The sequence below is a fragment of the Arvicanthis niloticus genome, chromosome 1, assembly GCF_011762505.2.
Source record: "Arvicanthis niloticus isolate mArvNil1 chromosome 1, mArvNil1.pat.X, whole genome shotgun sequence".
In the NCBI taxonomy this organism is placed as follows: domain Eukaryota; kingdom Metazoa; phylum Chordata; class Mammalia; order Rodentia; family Muridae; genus Arvicanthis; species Arvicanthis niloticus.
This window is the reverse complement of record NC_047658.1, coordinates 3549359-3568555: the sequence shown is the minus strand read 5'-3', so window position 1 is coordinate 3568555 and position 19197 is coordinate 3549359. Positions and strand designations below refer to the sequence as shown.

The window sequence follows — 19197 nt, the reverse complement described above, 5'->3', positions numbered from 1 at the left end:
AAAAAGGGAAGAAGCAAAGAGAAGGAGCGGGGCTGAGGCTCAGCGCAGCTGGGATTCCCTCCCCTGGGAGCTGCAGCAACTCTGCTGAGGAGGTTTCCTCTCAGATCTGTGTGGTTCTTAAGCTCCAGTGTCTCAGGATGCCCTTCTACTGGGACACTGTCCCACCTCAGAGCTGGATGGTTGCTGGGCTTCTAGTCCCAGGTCACCTTCCCATTTAAGTAGAAAGACCAACACAGGGTACAAGGGATATAAAAACTACAAAAAAACGGGTCTTTATATAACATTTTCTATAAAAATGCTACTTGAGTAACTGCCAAAAATAACAGATAATAAAATATAAGTTGTCTAACACACAATGAGAAAAAGCATTAGGACTCATAATTATTTGGCTTATAATTATATTCCTGTTCCTTGTTGAAGGAAGTTGGGATGGGAACTCAAGAAGCACTGGGCCCTGGAGCTTATGCCGAGGTCATGTAGGAGTGCTGCTCATTGGATTGCTCATTATGGCTCGCCCAGCCTGCTTATGTATAGAACCTCCTAAACTTGGTGATGATAGTGTATGCATCAAATCCCAGAAAGCTGAGGCAGGTGGGTGTCTGTTGGTTCAAAACCAGCCTCATCTACAGAGAATGTTCCAGCCGATTGTCTGTTTTGAGGACTTTAGGTAATCCCACAGTTTTGTGGTAAATCTCTGACTCAAATTAGTCCGGTCAAGAAAAACACAACTCAGTATTTATGGATATAAACTGGAGGCCTAGATTGGGCAGATTTACCATTGCACTACTCTATTCCCCAGCTACGAGATGCCTTACAACTTGTGATTTTTCCAGGCCACATTCTCCTCCTCCTCCTCCTCCTCCTCCTCCTCCTCCTCCTCCTCCTCCTCCTCCTCCTCCTCCTCCTCCTCCTCCATTGTCCTTCTACTTCTGGCTCCTCTGTTGCCTCTCTCTCCCATCTCTTCTGACTCCTCCCCTAAGCCTTTCTCCACCTCCAGGATGCAAGGGAATGGTGAAAAAACAATCTTTCAAATCTACTATTATTTTATAATATCCTTTAGGAATGGATACTGGAGATGGAAACCCAGATTGTAGGTACCATGGTTTCATTAACCTTTCTTAGATCTTGTAACAATTGCCATTTTCCAGATTTTTTCTTGATAACAAATATCGGAGAATTCAAAGGTGACTGAGATTCTACTATATGCCCTGCCTCTAAATGATCCTGCACAAGCAACAAAGCAGCTTCTATTTTTTCTGTAAATAAAAACAAAGACCACTGATCAACCCACACTGGGACATTATTAAGCAATCAAATTTTATCAGCGTGGGATGCAGGCAAGACAGTGGCCATTATGGAAAATATCCCAAACCTCTAGTGTCAGAATGAGGCTTAGGCGCTTCAAACATTTTAATACCTTGTCCTTCTTTTTCTAGTCCTTGGCCAGGCAAAAATCCTTGTCTTAGCATTTGTTTAGTCACTACTTCATTAGGGCTGTACATCATAAGACCCATCTGTGACAAAAGATCTCTTCCCCAGAGGGTTATAGGCAAATTTGACATGACTTAGGGCTGAATTTGTCCTAAATTGCCTTCTTCATCTCTCCAATTTAGAAGTTTAGAACTCTGTTTCGGGTTATTGGCATAACCAATCCCCTGAAGGTGAGTGAGAGTATCAGACAAAGGCCAGGCTGAAGTCCACTCCTGTCCTCTAATAATCATTACATCAGCTCCAGTATCTACTAATACTTCAAAAAACGTTTTCCTTCGATCATTAACCTAAGATTAGGTCTCTTGCTAGTAATAGATTGAACCCAATACACATCAGAGGAACCAAAGCCATCTTGTCCTCTCTCATTCTTACCAAATTTGGAAGGAAGTAGATGCAAAGGAACCAAAACAAGTTGAGTGATTCTTTTGTCAGCAGTTACAGTTGTAACACCATGGGGGGAAGTAATAATCTTAATTTCTCCCTCATAATCACTATGTATAACACCCAGATAAATTTGCAATCCTTTTATAATACTGCTGCTTCGGCCCAGAAATATTCCCCATGTCCCTGGAGGCAAGGGCCTGAAAACTCCTGTGGGCAGTGTCTGAACTCCCATTTCTGGTGTCAGTACAACATGGGTAGTGGAACTGAGGTCTAATCCTGCACTTCCTGGGGTTGCTCTAATAAGTTCTGAAATAGATTCCCTGGCTTGGCAACAGCTTCATGGCCCCATAAGCGGTTGGCTGTGGATTCCTGGGGCCCTAGGGATGGCCCCGACACTCGTTTCCAGACAAGGGATTGCCCTGATTATCTGCTTTAGATCTTCATTCCTTAGCCCAATGATAACCCTTCTTGCACCGAGGACAAATTTCTGGCATGTGAGCTGATTTTTTGCTCGTGCCCTTTTTCTTAGGTCAGTCATTTTTAAAATGACCTGAATCTCCACATTCAAAACACCTTTTATCTTTATAGTTCTGTGCAAGTATTGCTTGTACAGTGGTCCCTTGAAAACCAGCAGCCACGGCCAGCCCCTGATGGTAAGAGGGCCCAGTTTCAGCACAAAGACATGTAGGGCGGTAGGCTGAGAGAAGCAGCTGGGTGCTTGGTTGAGAATGAGCTTGGAACCCAGGACCATTATTGGACGGCAGAAGTTCCCTCTGCTCCCAAGCCCTGGTTCTTTTCATTTAGCTTCAGTCCTCCAATAACCCCTCCCACAGAGAGGTTTATGACCATCAGTCATGAGGAACAGTCTCTCAGGCTCTCCCACATGCAGATGAGGTATCTTCAAGCTCTCAGACCAAGCCAATAGGCATTATCTGCTGCCAGACCCTAACCCACCCCTAAACTGTATATAAGGGCTCTATTTAGGGAAAGTAAAGCACTCTCAAGAATCATCCTGGTGTCTGAGGGTTTCTGTCACAAGAGCTGTAACACTTGGGGAGAGCTCTGCTCTCCCGGAACCTGCCCGAGACACCAAGCTGCCTCCTTGCCAGCTAGCCGGCTTCTTATCGGCCCAGCCCGGGCCTGGACTGGCTCAGTGCGGAGAGACAGGTGCAGCACTTGGGAGAGACCTGTCAGAGACAGTGGCAGTGAGGGAGCGGAGGCAGCAGTAGGGGCAGGCAATCTCCCCTCCTGACCACACTCTGTGTCCTTGGACCCCGACCTCCTGCATCAGGATGGGCCAGAGACCTACAGACAGTGGAGATGCAGGCCGGAGGCAGCGCAGAGACACTAGCAACCCCTCCCTGTGCTCACCCTGTCCCCAGCCGGGAGACCATCATGGGACACCCTCCAGAACAAGGGGCCTACAAAGACGAATGTATCCATGTAAATCTGTCTTTGCTTTGTATGGCCTGATAGCCACGCAGCAAGCTGCTTTATCATTCTCATAAGCCGATTGTGTAAAAAAAGGAATTCCTGCTTGAGTATCTCCAAAAACTCTACCAGCTGCCTTTAGCATCCTGTCTATGAATTCCCGAAATAATTCATCAGGACCTTGTTTAATACTGGATAAATTCCCACTAAGATCCCCTTTAGTAGATACTTGATTCCAGCAGGCAGCCATAGAAATCTGTGCATACACTCCTGCAGGCAGCTGAACCTGATTAGCATTACCTTCATATTGACCTTCTCCTAGAAGCATGTTAAAATCTCAATCTGCATTGCCTGCCTGATCATTCATCATGGCGTGTTTTTTTTTTTTTTTTTTTCCTAGTATCACGCCATTCTGAGCTCCAAAGCATTTCTTTAGTCTCCTCCTGACAAAGTAGCCTTACATAAAGTTTTCCAATCTTGGGGCATTAAATTTGCTTCTACCACAGTATCCAACAAAGCTTGTGTAAAGGGAGCAGTAGGCCTGTATTTCGACACCGAAATTTTTGATTCTTTTTATCACTTTGAACTCCAATGCCTGATATTGTCTAGTTCTTCTGTTCTGCTGGTCAATTACATCAACTACAGGAAAAGCTAACATGTCAGATGTATCTTGCCCATACCTGCAGGCCTGATTCACAGCTCTTTCAACGGTGATTGGCGCATCTCAAAATCATTCCTCCTTTTTGCACCTGACTGACACTTTAACTCCTGTAGCTCATTAGTCAATTTCTGCAGCTTAATTTCCATCTCTAATTTATATACCTTCATGTCCATCTGGGCAGCTTCTGCTGCGTAAAAGACCATAGGTGGAGCGGAAGGTGCGTGGTGGGACAGCAATCCTCATGATATTTGGAAGCCCTTTCCTTTAAATCAGCTCCTTCCTCTAGATCTGAATAATCATCAGAATCTCCGATTTCTTTTGTCTGAGCTGTAAAAGGTGTACTAGGTCTACACTTCTCTGATTTAGAGTTGAGAGTGCCCCTTTGTGTAAAGCACTCTCTGATAGGCATTCTTGGAACTCTTCAAGCTGCACCTGGGCAGTAGCCAACGCCTGCAAGGTCTCTTTATCTATTTCATTATCAATAGCATCTTTTACCAGCTCCTAGAGGCAGGGAGTGGTAGGATCTGCCTTTGTGGTTCTCAAGACTTCTCTGACTGTTTCCCAGGTTTTCTTATTCAAAGTTCCTTCTTGTGGGAACCATGGGCAGCATGAATTTATTTCTGCCAAGAATTTTTTTAACATACTATTTGAAAACCCTGCTCCTCCTGCCTGGGGCAGGTCTTGCAGACTGCAGGCAAATGCCTGTTTGGAGTTCTCCTGACCCATAATTCATTGTCAGCACCTAAGTAAAATCAGTGCTGGCTCAACACCTAGACTGTATTCCCTTAAACACACTTCCTGCAAACACAGCCTTCAAAGAATAACCGTAACTACTGCTAGTGTCAAATTTGTTTGCTGCTGACCAAGTGCATGGGATACTCTCCTTCTTGTTCTGTTTTCTGTAGAGCTCTACACAAGACAACGCTCCTCAGCTGGTCTCCCGTCTTCAAGGTCCCTGTTGCTGCACCATTCTGTAGCCGGCCAGCAGCTACAGTCAACCTCAACCGAGTTCACCTGAAAGAAAAGCTGAGGCTCCAAGTTTATTGTTTGGCTTTCCAATAAAATGGGTAAATCCCACCCCACCACCAGGATCCCTTGTCTCCTGAAGTATCTCAAGGCGACTTCAGCAGGCAGTCCATTCTTTTCAGCTCCTGTAGCAGGCTGCAGGCCACCAAGGCAGGTAATGCCTCTGGGGTCCTATTGTTTGGTCTATTGTAGTAAACAACTCATTCTGTTCCAGCCTGCTCAAGGCTGGGGTGAGGGCACAGAGAGTCACATGAGGCAGCAAATATCATGAAAGAGATTTCCTGGAGGGTTCAGGATGTGGAGGGACAAATTCAGGAGTGACTGCCTATGCTCCAGGAGGGAGCAGACAGGAGCAGAGAATTGGTCAAAGCACAGTCTTTATATATATATGGATTCTTAGGGGTGGTGGTGGTGGAGCTTTTTAGGGTGGAGATTTCCAGGGTGAGGATTAGTGGGATATCAAGGCCTGAGCTCAGAGACTGCTGGGTTTTCCTGTTCAGTGATTGGTGGAGTTTTGTGCTCAGGGATTGGTGTGTTTCTAAAAAAAAGTTCAGGGATTGGCAGGTTTTCCTATTCAGGGATTGGTGACTTCTGTCCAGACTTTTCATCTAAAATTAGCATAATCTGGGGAGGGTCCCATTGAGGGGCTGGAGATGACCTTTGTGACAATTAGGAAAGGTCTGGAGGAAGGGGCCTGGCTGCTGGAGCTCCTTCAGGCAGGGGCCTGGTCACTTTTCTGCCTTGAGGGTTTACAAAGTTTACAAAGCATAGAAAGTTTGCAAAGGGAGTCAGTTACCTGCAGTAAAAGCCTTTCCTGCCCTTGAGTGGCATGAATATTTAGCACCCCGAGTATAGAGCAGAAAAAGTAAAACAACACACTATCAGATTCCATCAGGTAGATCAGGAGCCATGTCCTCGGTGTCCTCATTTGGTGAGGTATCTGATAGGTGGAGAGCCTGGAGACAGTGATGGCTGAGGTGAGCATGGAGGAAGTGGCAGGGGTGGAAGTCTCTGCCTCTGTCAATGTGGGAAGTCCTAGCACAATCAGCCAGTCTGGAACCCACAAAGATGGATCAATACCCTATGAAAACATACAAGCAAAGCTTCTCCCAAAATAAAACACCCGGTCCTTTTTATTATCCAGTTAGCAGGTCTTTTGATTTCATTAGAGGTTTGGCCTAATTTGGTTTGGAAGTGTTCAAAAATAGACTTACATTTTGTTTTATAAACTATGATAAGGGGATGAATATTTATGATCTCTAAGGTCTGATGGGCTCATTCCATAACTGTCTGTCCCTGTGCACTACAGGGACTGTGAGATTTTCAAAGTCAGATACCAATTTTTAAAAGCCTCTGAAGTATAAAGAGGGCATTGTCTGCTTTTAAAGCCCTTGACATTTCCAAAATTATAAAATAGTAAAATAAATGCTGTATCATATCTTTTAAGCCTCCCTAGGTTAACTTCTCCTCATGCCCACCAGAGACAATGGAAGGGAAATGTTATTAGGCCATGGGAGAAGTAGATCTGTTTAACAATAGTTATTTGGAGGCAAGCTCGACCTTCTTTGTCAGCAGTTCAGTCCTGTAGCAAAGACCAAATATGACTCAGAAGGTTTAGTCCAGTCCTCTCCAGGCACTTGAGAGGACAACACACACAAACCAGCAACTACAATCCAGTCTTATCGGCAGTAGTTTGTATTTATTAGTTAAGTGTGTGTGTGTGTGTGTGTGTGTGTGTGTGTGTGTGTGTGTATGCACAAGAGTGTGCTACAGCAACTTTGGTGGAGGTCAAAGGAAATCTACAGAGGTCAGTTCTCTCTTTCCACTATGTGTGTTTCGAGGATTGAACTCAGGTCCTTGAGCTTGGTTGGGCACGTGGCTTTCCCTGCTAAGCAATTTGGCTGGCCATAGGCATTATGCTGTCTCTATAACCCTATGGGGACCAGGGGGTGGAATGTGGTGGATTGAATAAGAGTAGCTTCCACCCAAAGTTCAAATATTTGAATGGTTCTTCATAGCCTGCTGCCCTGCTTCCTGCTGTGGTGATAATGGATTAAACAAGCCCCCAAATAAAAGCTCTCTATTTTAAGAGATGCCTTAGTCATGGTGTCTCTTCACAGCAATGTAACAGTGACAAAAATAGTCTATGTTCTACCACAGGTCGCTTTCCCAGCCCCTCTCTAGAAGATTCTAGGCAGGTGCTGTACCCTCACACCTCTCAGAGATTCCGTGAAGGGGCTCTGCCTCTGCTGCTGAATCAGGCTCCTATAGCTACACAGTTAAAGTTTTAGCTTTTATTTTATTTTTTTAGAATGATGCTATTTTTATTTGTATTTTTCTTTTTTTTTAAGATTTACTTATTTTTATATATGTGAGTACACTTCAGACACACCAGAGAAGGGCATCAGACCTCATTATAGATGGTTGTGAGCCACCATGTGGTTGCTGGGAATCGAACTCAGGACCTCTGGAAGACTTGTCAGTGCTCTTAACCACTGAGCCATCTCACCAGCCCAAGTTTTAGCTTTTATAATGCAGTATAATACTGGACTTCGATATCTTAAAAAGAATCCACAGCAGGGTATAGTGGCCCATGTCCTTAATCCCAGCACTTGGGAGGCACAGGCAGGGAAGTCTATGTGTTCCATGCCAGCCTGGTTTACAGAGGGAGTTCCAGGACAGCCAGGGCTACACAGAGAAACTGTGTCTTGTGGGGTTGGGGGGGAGGGGTGGGGGGAAAGAAAACCGACCACCACCATCAACAACAACAAAAACAAAACCGTATCTTCAGTTGTCTTTCATGGCATTTTACAAATGAAACAAACAAACAAACAAACAAACAAAACCGAAAAGCAAACTCGGGAGAACAAGCTCCCAAAAAACTATTTCCAGGAACCTAACTACCTAACTATAGTTAAAACAGCATGGAGTTTAACCAAACTTCAGCATTCTGGGAAATGTAGTCCCAGAAGAGCACCAGAGCAAAGTGTTGCCACTGAGGCATTCTGGGAATGTAAATTCCCGCTCCAGCCACTGCCAAAGTCGCCTCCACTTCCGCAAGCCAAGGCGGCCTGGTGTTGCTTCAGGTGGACTGAGATCCTGTGGCGTTCCGTGGCCCTGTGCGCTCGTGCTCCCGGTGTGTCTCCTCGGGGACTGAGTCCGCGGCTGGGGAGAAGTGGGAGGCGGTGGCGCTGGGCTCCGCTAGAGGTGGCGATGCTCTGGATTCCTGGACCAATCTCAGCTGCCCTTGGAGCCCAGGGTAGAGACTAGCTTTCCAGGGGAGCCTGGCACAGGAGCGGTGATGATAGATAGCCAGTGTCCTGAAAGCATGAGCAGTATGGAACTCTGGTTTTGATGTGATTCATTTATTTATTTACTTATTTATTTATTTACTTACTTAGAGAGGTAGGCGTGCCACAGCTTGTATACTGAGGTGATCAGAAGACAACTTTTGGGAGTCCATTCTCTCTTTCCACTGGGTGGAGTCCAGAGACTGGAACTCAGAGGATCAGTTTCAGCTACAGTCACCTTTACCTGCTGAGCTATCTCCTGAGGCCAAAGTCCCCTCTCCTTAACAGAAGCTAAGTTTAGTTTTTATTGGTCGTTATCTTTATACACGTGGGAAAAGAGACTTTGTGAGATTCTTGAAAATGAGCAAGGGTTACTAGTAACTAAGCCTTTTACAGCAAGACAGAGAGAGGGATAATTTCACTCCCATGTGTGGAAACAATAATATGTAAGATAGCTGTCACAATGGACAGATCTTTCTGAGCGTGGTGGTCAGTCAGGACAAGCATTCATCGGAGTTCAGGGTTTCTTAAGCATTTGTTTTTCTGGGAAACCCATCACACAGGCAGCTTTGTAAAGGTAAGAGTGCCCAGCACCCCTGAAGCTGCCAGAACTAGAGAACGTGGTGAGTGAGTCTGGTAACCTGGAGGCTCACACTACCGATTAGCAGGAAGTAGGTAGGAAAGCCTGGTCAGCCCGCTCAGCCCTTGGGGCTGATGGAGAAGCTGAGGAAGCCATGTGGACCGACTGTCCTGGCAATGTTCTCACGAAGCCCTTCCTCCCCCAGCTTGCTTCCCAGAGCCCTGCCTTGTCTCAAAGAGAAGACAACAATGACCAAGTTACAGGTAAGTCGGCTGCTTCCCCATTCCACACAGAGCTAGGGATTGGAAACAGGACCCCTGCATGCTGGGCAAGTGCTCTGCAGCGGGGCCTCTCTGAACTGCATGGAGTAAGAGGGGAAGTTGCTGAGAAGAAAGGGCTGGAAGGAGGAGGATTAGAGAGGACAGTGGGGACATGTGCTCCAAGTGCACTGCATATGGGAAAGTGTAAAAGGATGAATAAAATATATTGAATTAGAGAAAATGGGCTGGAGAGGTGGCTCAGTAGTTAAGGGCACTGGCTTGGTTTGTTCCCAGCACCCACACCTGAAACAACTCCAACTCCATGATATTACAACTGTAACTCCAACTCCAGAGTGTCTGGTGTCCTCTTCCGGCCTCCCAGTGCACCTGCACACATATGTGCACACAGACACAGATACATTTAAAAAAACTGGTCACCTTTATTTTAAAGTTCATTTATATTTTAAAGGGTGACATCATTTTCCAAAGTTTGCCTAATTTTATTTTGCAAATAAGTGTGAATCTTCTCTATTCATGGGATTTACAAAGTTTTCACTTTAAAATTTTGTATTATTATTATTTGAGGGAGTTGTTTGTAACCATGCCAAGGCCATCTTTTGGAAGTTGGGCTTTCTTATTCCATCTCGCTGAAATAGGGTCTCCTCGTTTGGGGACTCTGTAGAGACAGGCAGACCCCTGGTGCTCAGTGGCTGTCATCCCAGCCTATTTGCTAAGTTCTAAGCCCCGGGAAGACCCTGGCTCTGAAACAACAGCAAAACAAATGTGGCTAGTACCTGAGGAAGGACATCAGAGATTGTCGTCTAACTTCCACATCCATATGTACCCTCAGGTACATACATACACATATGTGCATGCAGATGTGTGCACACATGCACAGAACACTGGTCACCCTCATTTCCTGCACGGGGCATCCTGAGCATTCATTTTCTGAACAACCATGGAGCGTCTGGCTGCCACCATCTGCACAGCTTCCATGGTTGACCCAACTCCAGTGATGAAGGAATGAAGAAAGGACAGACTCACAGACACGTGTACAGACAAGCGGGGATTGAATGAGCCCTGTGTTCTGAGGGAGACACACCCGCAGCCTGGAAACTCAGCTCATGTATTAGACACCACTGAGCACCCAGGAGTCAGGATTCAGGAAACTGAAGCATGAATACCAATGCAAAGGGTGTGTTTTACATGGTGTTCAGCCAAGCTCTCCAGCTACGCAGTACCATCAGTTCCCGGGAGCAGATGCTTGTTCTGCTAACAGTGGTGATTTTCCCAAGTAATTTCTGGGTAGCAAGTGTCCCTGTATTCTGATCAAAACTGGACAGTTATAAAATTACGGGGTAGTTTGGTAAGTGATTAAAAATGGTAATTTTTCTGAACTTTCACTTAATTTTTGCATTTATTGTATGTATATATGTGGTAAATTAAACATACACACACAGTGCAGCCTTTATGGAACACAATGTTGCCATGAATGTCATAGTGCATACAATGATGATAGTGTTGTTGGACGTATATTGGCTGCTTACTGCATATGTGCATATCATGCAATGTTCTAGTTGCTTTCTGTGGTCTCATTTATTCCCTTTAGGCATATTGGGATGGAGGTACTGTTAATGCAGATGGGTAAACTGAGGCTCAAGCAAATCAGGCCAGAGCCTTGAAGTGTGAACTGAGGTCCTTAAGATTTACAGAGGCAGTGCTCGCACCATTCAGCTCCCTGAATGTAGCTATTGTTGGCAGAGATGTGTTCCTGAGAACATGGAACGAGCTGCATGTCTCTTCAGCAGCGATGTGTTCCTGAGAACACAGAATGAGCTGCATGTCTCCTCCAGAAGGTTTCCGAAGGCTGGTTTCTTACTCATGGCTTCTTTTTTCTCTCCTTCCCACCCCCACCCCCAAGATAGTTTGTCTGTGTAGCATAAACTGCCCTGGAACTTACTCTGTAAACCAGGCTGGCTTGGAATTGGGAAATCCTTCAGCCTCTGCCTGCTGAATGCTGTGATTAAAGCCAAGGCCCAGCCGCAGTCTGCCTTAGTCTTTCTACTGATGCAGCAAAGCACCATGACCAAAGAGCAAGTTCAGAAGGAAAGCGTTTATTTGTCTTACACTTCCATAGTGCTGTTCATTGTTGAAGGAAGTCAGGACAGGAACTCAAAGAGAGCAGAAACATGGAGGCAGGCTGCTTACTGGCTTGCTCCAATGGCTTGCTCAGCCTGCTTTCTTATACAACCCAGGACTGCCAGCCCAGGGATGGCCCCACCCACAATGGGTTGGGGCCTCCCCCATCAATCACTAATTAAGAAAATACTTACCTCTAGATCCTATGGAGGCATTTTCTTCTTTTGTTGGTTTTTTGAGACAGGCTTTCTCCTTATAGTCCTGGCTGTTCTTGAACTCTTTGTAGTCTAGGCTACCTACATATCCACAGAGACCACTCTGCCTCTTCCTCCCAAGTGCTGAGATTAAAGAGGTGCACCACTGTCCCTCAGTTTAGGAGATATTTTTGTAATTGAGGATCCTCCTTTTAGATAACTCTAGCCTGTATGAAGTTGACACAAAACCAGCCAGTACAGCCTGTAAGACTGGCAGGGCTCAGGACTTAATGAGTGATTCAGGCTTGAGTGCCATCTGCCACATACTTCTGAACACACAAGCATTTCATAAGTTGGAGAATTTTTGGATTTGGGAATATTTGCATATACTTTTCTAATAAAGAATTCTGAATCTGAAATTTATAATCTTGCTCAACAGAAAAATTTAAAGGATGTCATCATTCATGAAATGGGTTTCAGAGAATTTTGGATTTGGGGATGAAAATACACCTGAGCTGTACTACCCAAGAGGAGCTGGGCATCATGGGTATAAGAGGACTTGGTATTGCCAGCTGTCTCCAGTACAAAGTCAGCACATTACTCATGACATAGTTTGGTGCTAACTCTGAAATCCGTGACTTCCCAGTTAATGTCCTGGACCTAGTGACTCAGTTGTGGAAATGACACCAAGTTGAGGAAGCACAGCATTTTTTTCTCTTTGCCCCTTATCCCCTTCTGTAACCATGGAAACGGGTGAATAGGTGTACTGGCTGGTGATGAGTGTCAAGTTGATACCAGCTAGAGTCAGAAGGGAGGGAGGAGCCTCAGTGGAGGAAATGCCTCCATAGGATCCAGCTGTAGAGCATCTTCTCAAGTAGTGAGTGATGTGGGAGGGCCCAGCCCACTGTGGGTAGTGCCATCCCTGGCCTGATGGTCCTGGGTTCTAAAGAAAGCAGGCTGAGCAAGCCATGATGAGCAAGGCAGTATGCAGCACCACACCCTGGCCTCTGCATCACCTCCTTCCTCCAGGATCCAGCCCCGCTTGACTTCCTGTCCTAACATCTTTCAATAATGAATAGGAATATGCAAGTGTAAGCCTAATAAACTTCCATCTTGCCTGTTTGTTCCCAGCAATAGAAACCCTAACTAGACAATAGATGCTGTGTGAACACATGCTCAGGTCCTAGTGACATCGGGAATGGAACTGAGGTGGCATGTGTTTGCTGTCACAGGAGGCAGTGACATTCAGGGACGTGGCCGTCATCTTCAGTAAGGAGGAGCTGAGGCTGCTGGACGCCACCCAGAAGAAGCTGTACCATGATGTGATGCTGGAGAACTTGAGGAACCTCCTGGCAGTGGGTGAGGACGGTCCCCTGTGTCCCTGGCAGTGTCAGAAGCTCACATCCTATGTGTCTGTTGCACTCCACTGCTTTCCTTTTACGTTTAGTTTGTATTTTATGTATATGTCAGTGTTTTGTTTGCATGTTTCTGTGCCACATTCACTCATGATGTCCACAGAGGCCAGAAGAGGGCATTAGATCCCCTGGAACTGGAGTTACAGATGATTGTGAGCCACCATGTGGGTGCTGTGAACTAACTCTTGTCCTCTGGGAAAGCATCCAGTGCTTTGAATTGCTAAGCCACTTTTCTAACTTCCACTTTATTTTTTTAACTGCATTTTATACATAGATGCTGCATTTTAAATATTTTTTTTAACATTCCATGTGTGTGTGTATTTATGTCTATATCTTAGTCAATGCCATGATAATAAAAAAAGCATTTAATTGGGGCTTGTTTACTATTTCTGAGGTTTAGTCCACTGTCATCATGGTTGGGAGCATAGCAGTATTCAGGCAGACATGGTAGCAGAGAATTCTACATCCAGATATGTAGGCAGCAAGAAGAGAGAGACACTGGGCCTGGCTAGAGTATTTAAAACTACAAAGCCCACCCCAGTGACAACCTTCCTCCAAAAAGGCCACACCTTCTGATACCTTTGAGGCTTGCCCCTGTGTATGGACCAAGCATTCTAACACATGAGTCTATGGAGTCCATATCTATTGAAACCACCACATTCCACTCCCTGCCCCCCCATAGGCTTGTAGCAATAGCAGAATGCACCAATGCATCCAGTCCAATCACAAAAGTCCCCATAGTCTATCACAGTCTCAACATTATTTCAAAGTTCAAGGTCTCTTGTGAGACTCATGCAATCTCTTAACTATAACCCTCTGTAAAATCAAAATCAAAAAACAGATCACATAATCCAGCATACAGCGGCACAGACTGCACCTTCTAAAAGGGAGGAAAGGGAGCTTAGTGAGGAAATACTGAACAAGCAGGAACAGAAACCATGAAAGTGAACTCCAAACTCTGCATCCCCATGACTGAAGTCACAGCGTCCTGCAGCTCCCAACTCCTTTCAGCTCCGTTGACTGGAACACACTCCTTTCCCTTGGGCTGGCTCCTCTCCCTGTTAGCAGCTTTGCTGGACAGGTATCCCATTCCTCTGGCACCTCTAACCTCTTGGGTTTGTAAGGCTATCTTCACCTTCACAGCCTCACACAATGGCCTCTCTGTAGGGATATCCTTGCCACACATCTCGCCTCAGTGTCTTTCCTTAGTTCCAGGGAGTTTCTACAGTTCCTTCTTTATGTCCTTGACTGAACAGGTAAGTACAGCCACCAAATGCCCCAGACTGCTTCTGTTCTTGTGTAGGGTGTTCCCTCCTCCACACAACTGAAGAATCCCATTGCATCACTCACTCCCTGTCTCAGACCGCTGGCTTCCCATTTCACTCAGTAAAGTCAAGTTTTTGACAGGTTATTTTTTTGTGAGACAGTCTTGCTATGTAGCCCAGGCTTGGCCAGGAATTTGTGATTCTCCTGCCTCAGCTTCCCAAGCATGAGGGTTACAGGTTTAGTCCACTGTGCCTGACTGGAAATACATTTTCCTAATCCCTCACACTTTGGCTCTACTGATCTCCTTTTTTATCCTGCTGCTTCTTTCCTGTTGAGGTTTGATCTTGCTGTCTATTGTAATGCTAAGTGTGTGCCCCCTAGACCTGGAGTCTTCACTTGGATCCAAGCGACTCAGCTACCAGGTTATTTCTGATGGATAAAGGTACCAACAGCCAATAGCTGTGCAGAAGAGACATAGGTGGAGTTTAGGATGCCTGGGCTTGGGGGTCGGAAGACAGTTTGAGGGGAAGAAGAAGGGGAAGGAGGAAGGAGAAATGCCTATGGGTTAGGTGAGTTCAAGAGAATATGGCCCCGAGGGCTGGCCAACTGGACTTAAAAGTAGCCTAGATGAAACAGTAATAACTCAGGGTTATTGATAGGAAAATAGATTCTAATAGCATAGAGGGTAGATATCTGCTCAGCTCTTGTGCTTTTTAAGGCTTATTGTAAATATAAAGGTTGAGTGTGTGTTTTATCCAGGAACTAAATGGCCAAGAAAGGGTAGAAACCCTGGGTCGGGATTAAATAATTTCTACAATGGTTTTGGTCTTTGTGTCTCAGCTGTTGTGACTTCTTTCTGCTCAGAATGCTGTTCCCTGTTGGAGTGCCGCGGCCTTTCCCCCACGCCCTGCCTCTGTCTGCTCGGCAGTCCTCATAGTCCCTTTACATGTGTCTGTCGCTCACTCTCTCCATTCTGCCCTTGCCTCTGCTGCTGTCTGAGCACCCCACAGCAGTTACCACATAGTCTTAGTCATGGTGACGTACACCTAAATTGGAATGGTCGCACGCTTTGAGGAACAGCAGCAACTCCATGAAGCCTATGGTCCTTGTGCAGCTGCAACAACATCTGTCCCCATAAAGCCGCCCCTGTCCCTCACAAGAGCATCCCTCTCCCAACTTGTAACCCTGCTCCTCAGCTTCTTTCTCCCTCTGACACTAACTATTCCCAATGTGTCGTACAAGCCACTGAGCTGCATCCTGGGAACACAGATCTTCTAATTCACTTGTTTCTGTTTTAGCTTCAGAAGTTGTTACATTCAGCGTTGTTGTTTCCTGTCCCTATAGTTTGATCTTGGTTTATCTTCTCGTTTCATCGGTGTACCTCTCAAATAGTGTGACAACCTTTGCTATTCTGTCAGGACGTCTGCATTAGGTTGGCAGCTGAGATCTTCCTTCTTTATTTAGCCCCTTCCCACTGCTCCTTTGTGAGCCTGGCATTCTTACGTTGGAGAGATGGTGTTTAAAGAAACCCACTTGCTCACGCCCTTGCAGTCTGCCCTCTTCCCAGAGAAGCCCTTCCCTAATCAGCAGGCATGTTTTGAGTCTTGCCATCTAAAAGCTGTAGCTCTCTTCTCATAGTTTCTAAGCATGCTTGTGAGATGAAGTTATTCCAGTCTTCTCCTACACGTGTTCTCTGAGACACAATAACAACTGTGTCTCAGGCTGGACATCATCATGTGGGCCTTGGCTGTTCCATGCGATCCCTGTACACTCCCTCTTTTCTTCAGCCTCCAAAGCCCCCTGTGCCTTCCCATTACACTCTCATGACTTGGATGAGTCAGGTTAGGACCAGGCAGGTCTGGTTTTCTCTGCTCCCTACAGTCTCATGGTCAATTGTGGCTGGCTCTTGAATGTGCATTCTGTTTGTTGTAGATCTTTCTTCCTTAGAATTCTTGTATGTTCATCTTTGATGCTGGTCTCTAGTTAATGTTTCCAGAGAGAAATAATGCCCCTATCCTTGCTGACATTACCTTCTATTCTCTGTTCTTTCAGGAGGCCAGAGTCCAAATAAGATGGAGACTGTTGATGCAACAGGATTAAGGTGCCTTTTACTGGGGCAGCTTCTATGCTGGGAAATAACAAGCCATGATATCAACAAATTAGCCAGAGCTTCAGACGCTGTAGTCAACACTCAGGGAAAGGGTTCTCACTTCCTGAAGCAATGTCACTCCTCCTGCCACAGGCTATCAGAAGAGCCTCCCCAGACTTCTGACGATGACAGTTCTCTTGATAGTCTGACAAGTGACCATTCTAGCATTATTGAAAATCAGGAATTTCTGTCTGGGAGAGCCCAGGGTTCTTGGAGTAAAAGACATCTTAGGAAAAGACAGAAACAACGTCTGCAGACTCTGATGAAAAACAAGCCACAGCTGTCGGCTCAGTATTCTCCTGTACATAGTACACAGGAGGACACCAGGCATAGCTTCAGTGTTCCAGATCAACAAAGCAGTCATCCAGGAAGGAAGCGCTACTGGTGTCAAGAGTGTGGCAGAGGTTTCAGGCAAAGTTCAGTACTTCAGACTCACCAAAGAGTGCACACGGGGGAGAAGCCCTACAGGGGCAACAGCTGTGGGAAAAGCTTCAGTTGTAGCTCTGATCTCAGCATCCACTGCCAAGTGCACACTGGAGAGAAACTTTACAAGTGTGAAGTGTGTAAAAAGGGCTTCATGCAGTGGTCACACCTCCAGGCTCACAAGAGAATTCACACAGGAGAGAAGCCATATAAGGGTGGAGACTGTGGCAAGCGGTTCGGCTGCAGCTCGAACCTTCACACCCACCAGAGAGTCCACACTAAGAACAAACCTTACAAGTGTGATTATGGGAAGCCCTTCAGCTTGAGATTTAACCTCCACAGCCATCAGCGGGTCCACACAGGAGAGAAGCCATATAAATGTGAAGAGTGTGGGAAGGGTTTCAGTTCAGCCTCAAGCTTCCAAAGACACCAGCGGGTCCATACAGGGGAGAAGCCGTTTGTCTGCAATGTCTGTGGGAAGGACTTCAGTCGGATCTCATATCTTCAGACTCACCAGACAGTGCACACAGGGGAGAAGCCCTATCAGTGTGACAGCTGTGGGAAGGGCTTCAGCTGTAGCAGGGATCTCAACATCCATCACCGAGTACACACTGGAAAGAAACCTTACAAGTGTGAGGTGTGTGAGAAAGGCTTCACACAGAGATCACACCTTCAGGCCCATGAGAGAATTCACACAGGAGAGAAGCCATATAAGTGTGGAGACTGTGGCAAACGCTTCAGCTGTAGCTGGAACCTTCACACCCACCAGAGAGTCCACACGGGAGAGAAGCCCTATACATGCCAGGAGTGTGGTAAAGGCTTCAGTCTTTTCTCTAGTCTACAGGCTCATCAAAGAGTCCAAACTGGCAAGAAACCATTTAAATGCAATGCATGCCAGAAGCGATTCAGTCAGGCCTGGAACCTCCATGCCCACCAGAGGGTGCACACAGGGGAGAAGCCCTACAAATGTGACACGTGTGGGAAAGCCTTTGGCCAGAGGTCTGGTCTCCAAATCCATCAGAGAATTCACACTGGGGAAAAGCCATTCAAGTGTGAGGAGTGTGGAAAGAAATTCAGCTTAAATTCAGGACTTACTGCTCACCGGAGGGTCCACACGGGAGAGAAACCCTATGAATGCAAGGACTGTGGGAAAGGCTTCAGTCTTGCCTCAAGTCTACGGACTCATCAGAGAATTCACACTGGCGAGAAGCCCTTCCAATGCAATCAGTGCCAGAAGCGATTCAGTCAGGTCTCACACCTCCAGTCCCACCAGAGGGTTCACACCGGGGAGAAGCCCTACAAATGTGACACGTGTGGGAAAGCCTTCAGCCAGAAGTCTGGTCTCCAAGTCCATAAGAGAATTCACACTAGGGAGAAGCCATTCAAGTGTGAGGAGTGTGGGAAGGAATTCATCTGGAGCTCAGGGCTTAGTGCTCACCGGAAGGTTCACACAGGAGAGAAACCGTACACGGGTCAGCAGCATGGGAAGGGCTTCATCAGGCCTCATACTTGCAATTAACAGTCTGTTCCAATGTAAACATAGCAGGAGCATTATATCAAGTCTGTGAGAAATTAATTGGAAACAAAATATAAGCTAGTATACAGTGAGAAAAAGCATTATGACACATGGTGAAATTATACAATTAGGCAAATAGCATTCTGATAGGAAATGATACATATAGATTTATATTTAACAATTTTATATTCCCTATATCCCTTGTATATAGAATTAAAAGTCCATTCAGATGCAATCAGGAACCATGTCTGCAGCATCTTCTTTTGATGGGGTCTCTGGCACGGGTGGAGAGGGTCCAGATGATGATGGCTCAAATAGTCATGAAGGAAGTGGCAGGTGTGGAAGTCTGTCCGTGAAGAAGGCCTGGCATAATCAAGTGGTCTATAGGGTCCTATAATATACAAACAAACCTTCTGAAAAAAACATCCAGTCTTTTTTATTGTCTAGTTAGTAAGGTCTTTATTTTATTAGAGGCTTGAGATATTTAAATGGGTGCTTATTTTTTGTTCTATGATAAGGTATGTGCGGCATGAATTAGTTAAACGACTCTATGCTTCAAACAGATTGCTCACATTCACCTGCCCAAGAGCTCTCTGGATTCACAAATGAAAGACACACTATTTGTGCCTTGGCTAGATCAAAGGCTAGGCACTGCTAATCCTTCCCATGGAATACCCTCCAGTATTCCAGAGTTAACATCCTTTAAAATCTGTATTTCATCTCTGCTATCCCGGACCCAATCAGGGAAGTGGCCACTAGGGCCACTTACCCGAATTCTTACATGGCTGGTCTGTTCTATGCCCCTCTCATGGAGATTCTGCTTCTTCCCCTCCTCTCTCCCAAGGCAGGGGAATCCTAAACCTCTGTCTGTCCTGCCTAGCCATTGGATGCTAGCATCTTTATTTACCAATCAACCAACTGAGAGCAGGGTCCCTCAGTAGTGTCTTACCTGCAGACATTCGTGTTAGCAGT

The 19197-nt window shown here is 45.9% G+C and overlaps 1 protein-coding gene across 3 annotated transcripts; it reads left to right on the top strand.

Annotated features, from left to right (window-relative positions):
• Positions 1-8006: 8006 nt before the first annotated feature.
• On the top strand, positions 8007-18467 carry LOC117717847 (uncharacterized). Of its 3 annotated transcripts, none has more exons than XM_034515331.2 (4): positions 8007-8129; positions 9069-9126; positions 12689-12815; positions 16190-18467. In XM_034515331.2, the coding sequence occupies exons 2-4, from the start codon at positions 9112-9114 to the stop codon at positions 18226-18228; spliced, it is 2181 nt and encodes a 726-aa protein (XP_034371222.1). In that variant the 5' UTR covers positions 8007-8129; positions 9069-9111; the 3' UTR covers positions 18229-18467. The 3 variants fall into 3 exon arrangements, with proteins under 3 accessions (XP_034371222.1, XP_076785408.1, XP_076785416.1); XM_076929293.1 differs by having other exon boundaries at positions 8015-8129; positions 8395-9126; XM_076929301.1 differs by having other exon boundaries at positions 8028-8129; positions 9974-12815.
• The last annotated feature ends 730 nt before the right edge of the window (positions 18468-19197 follow it).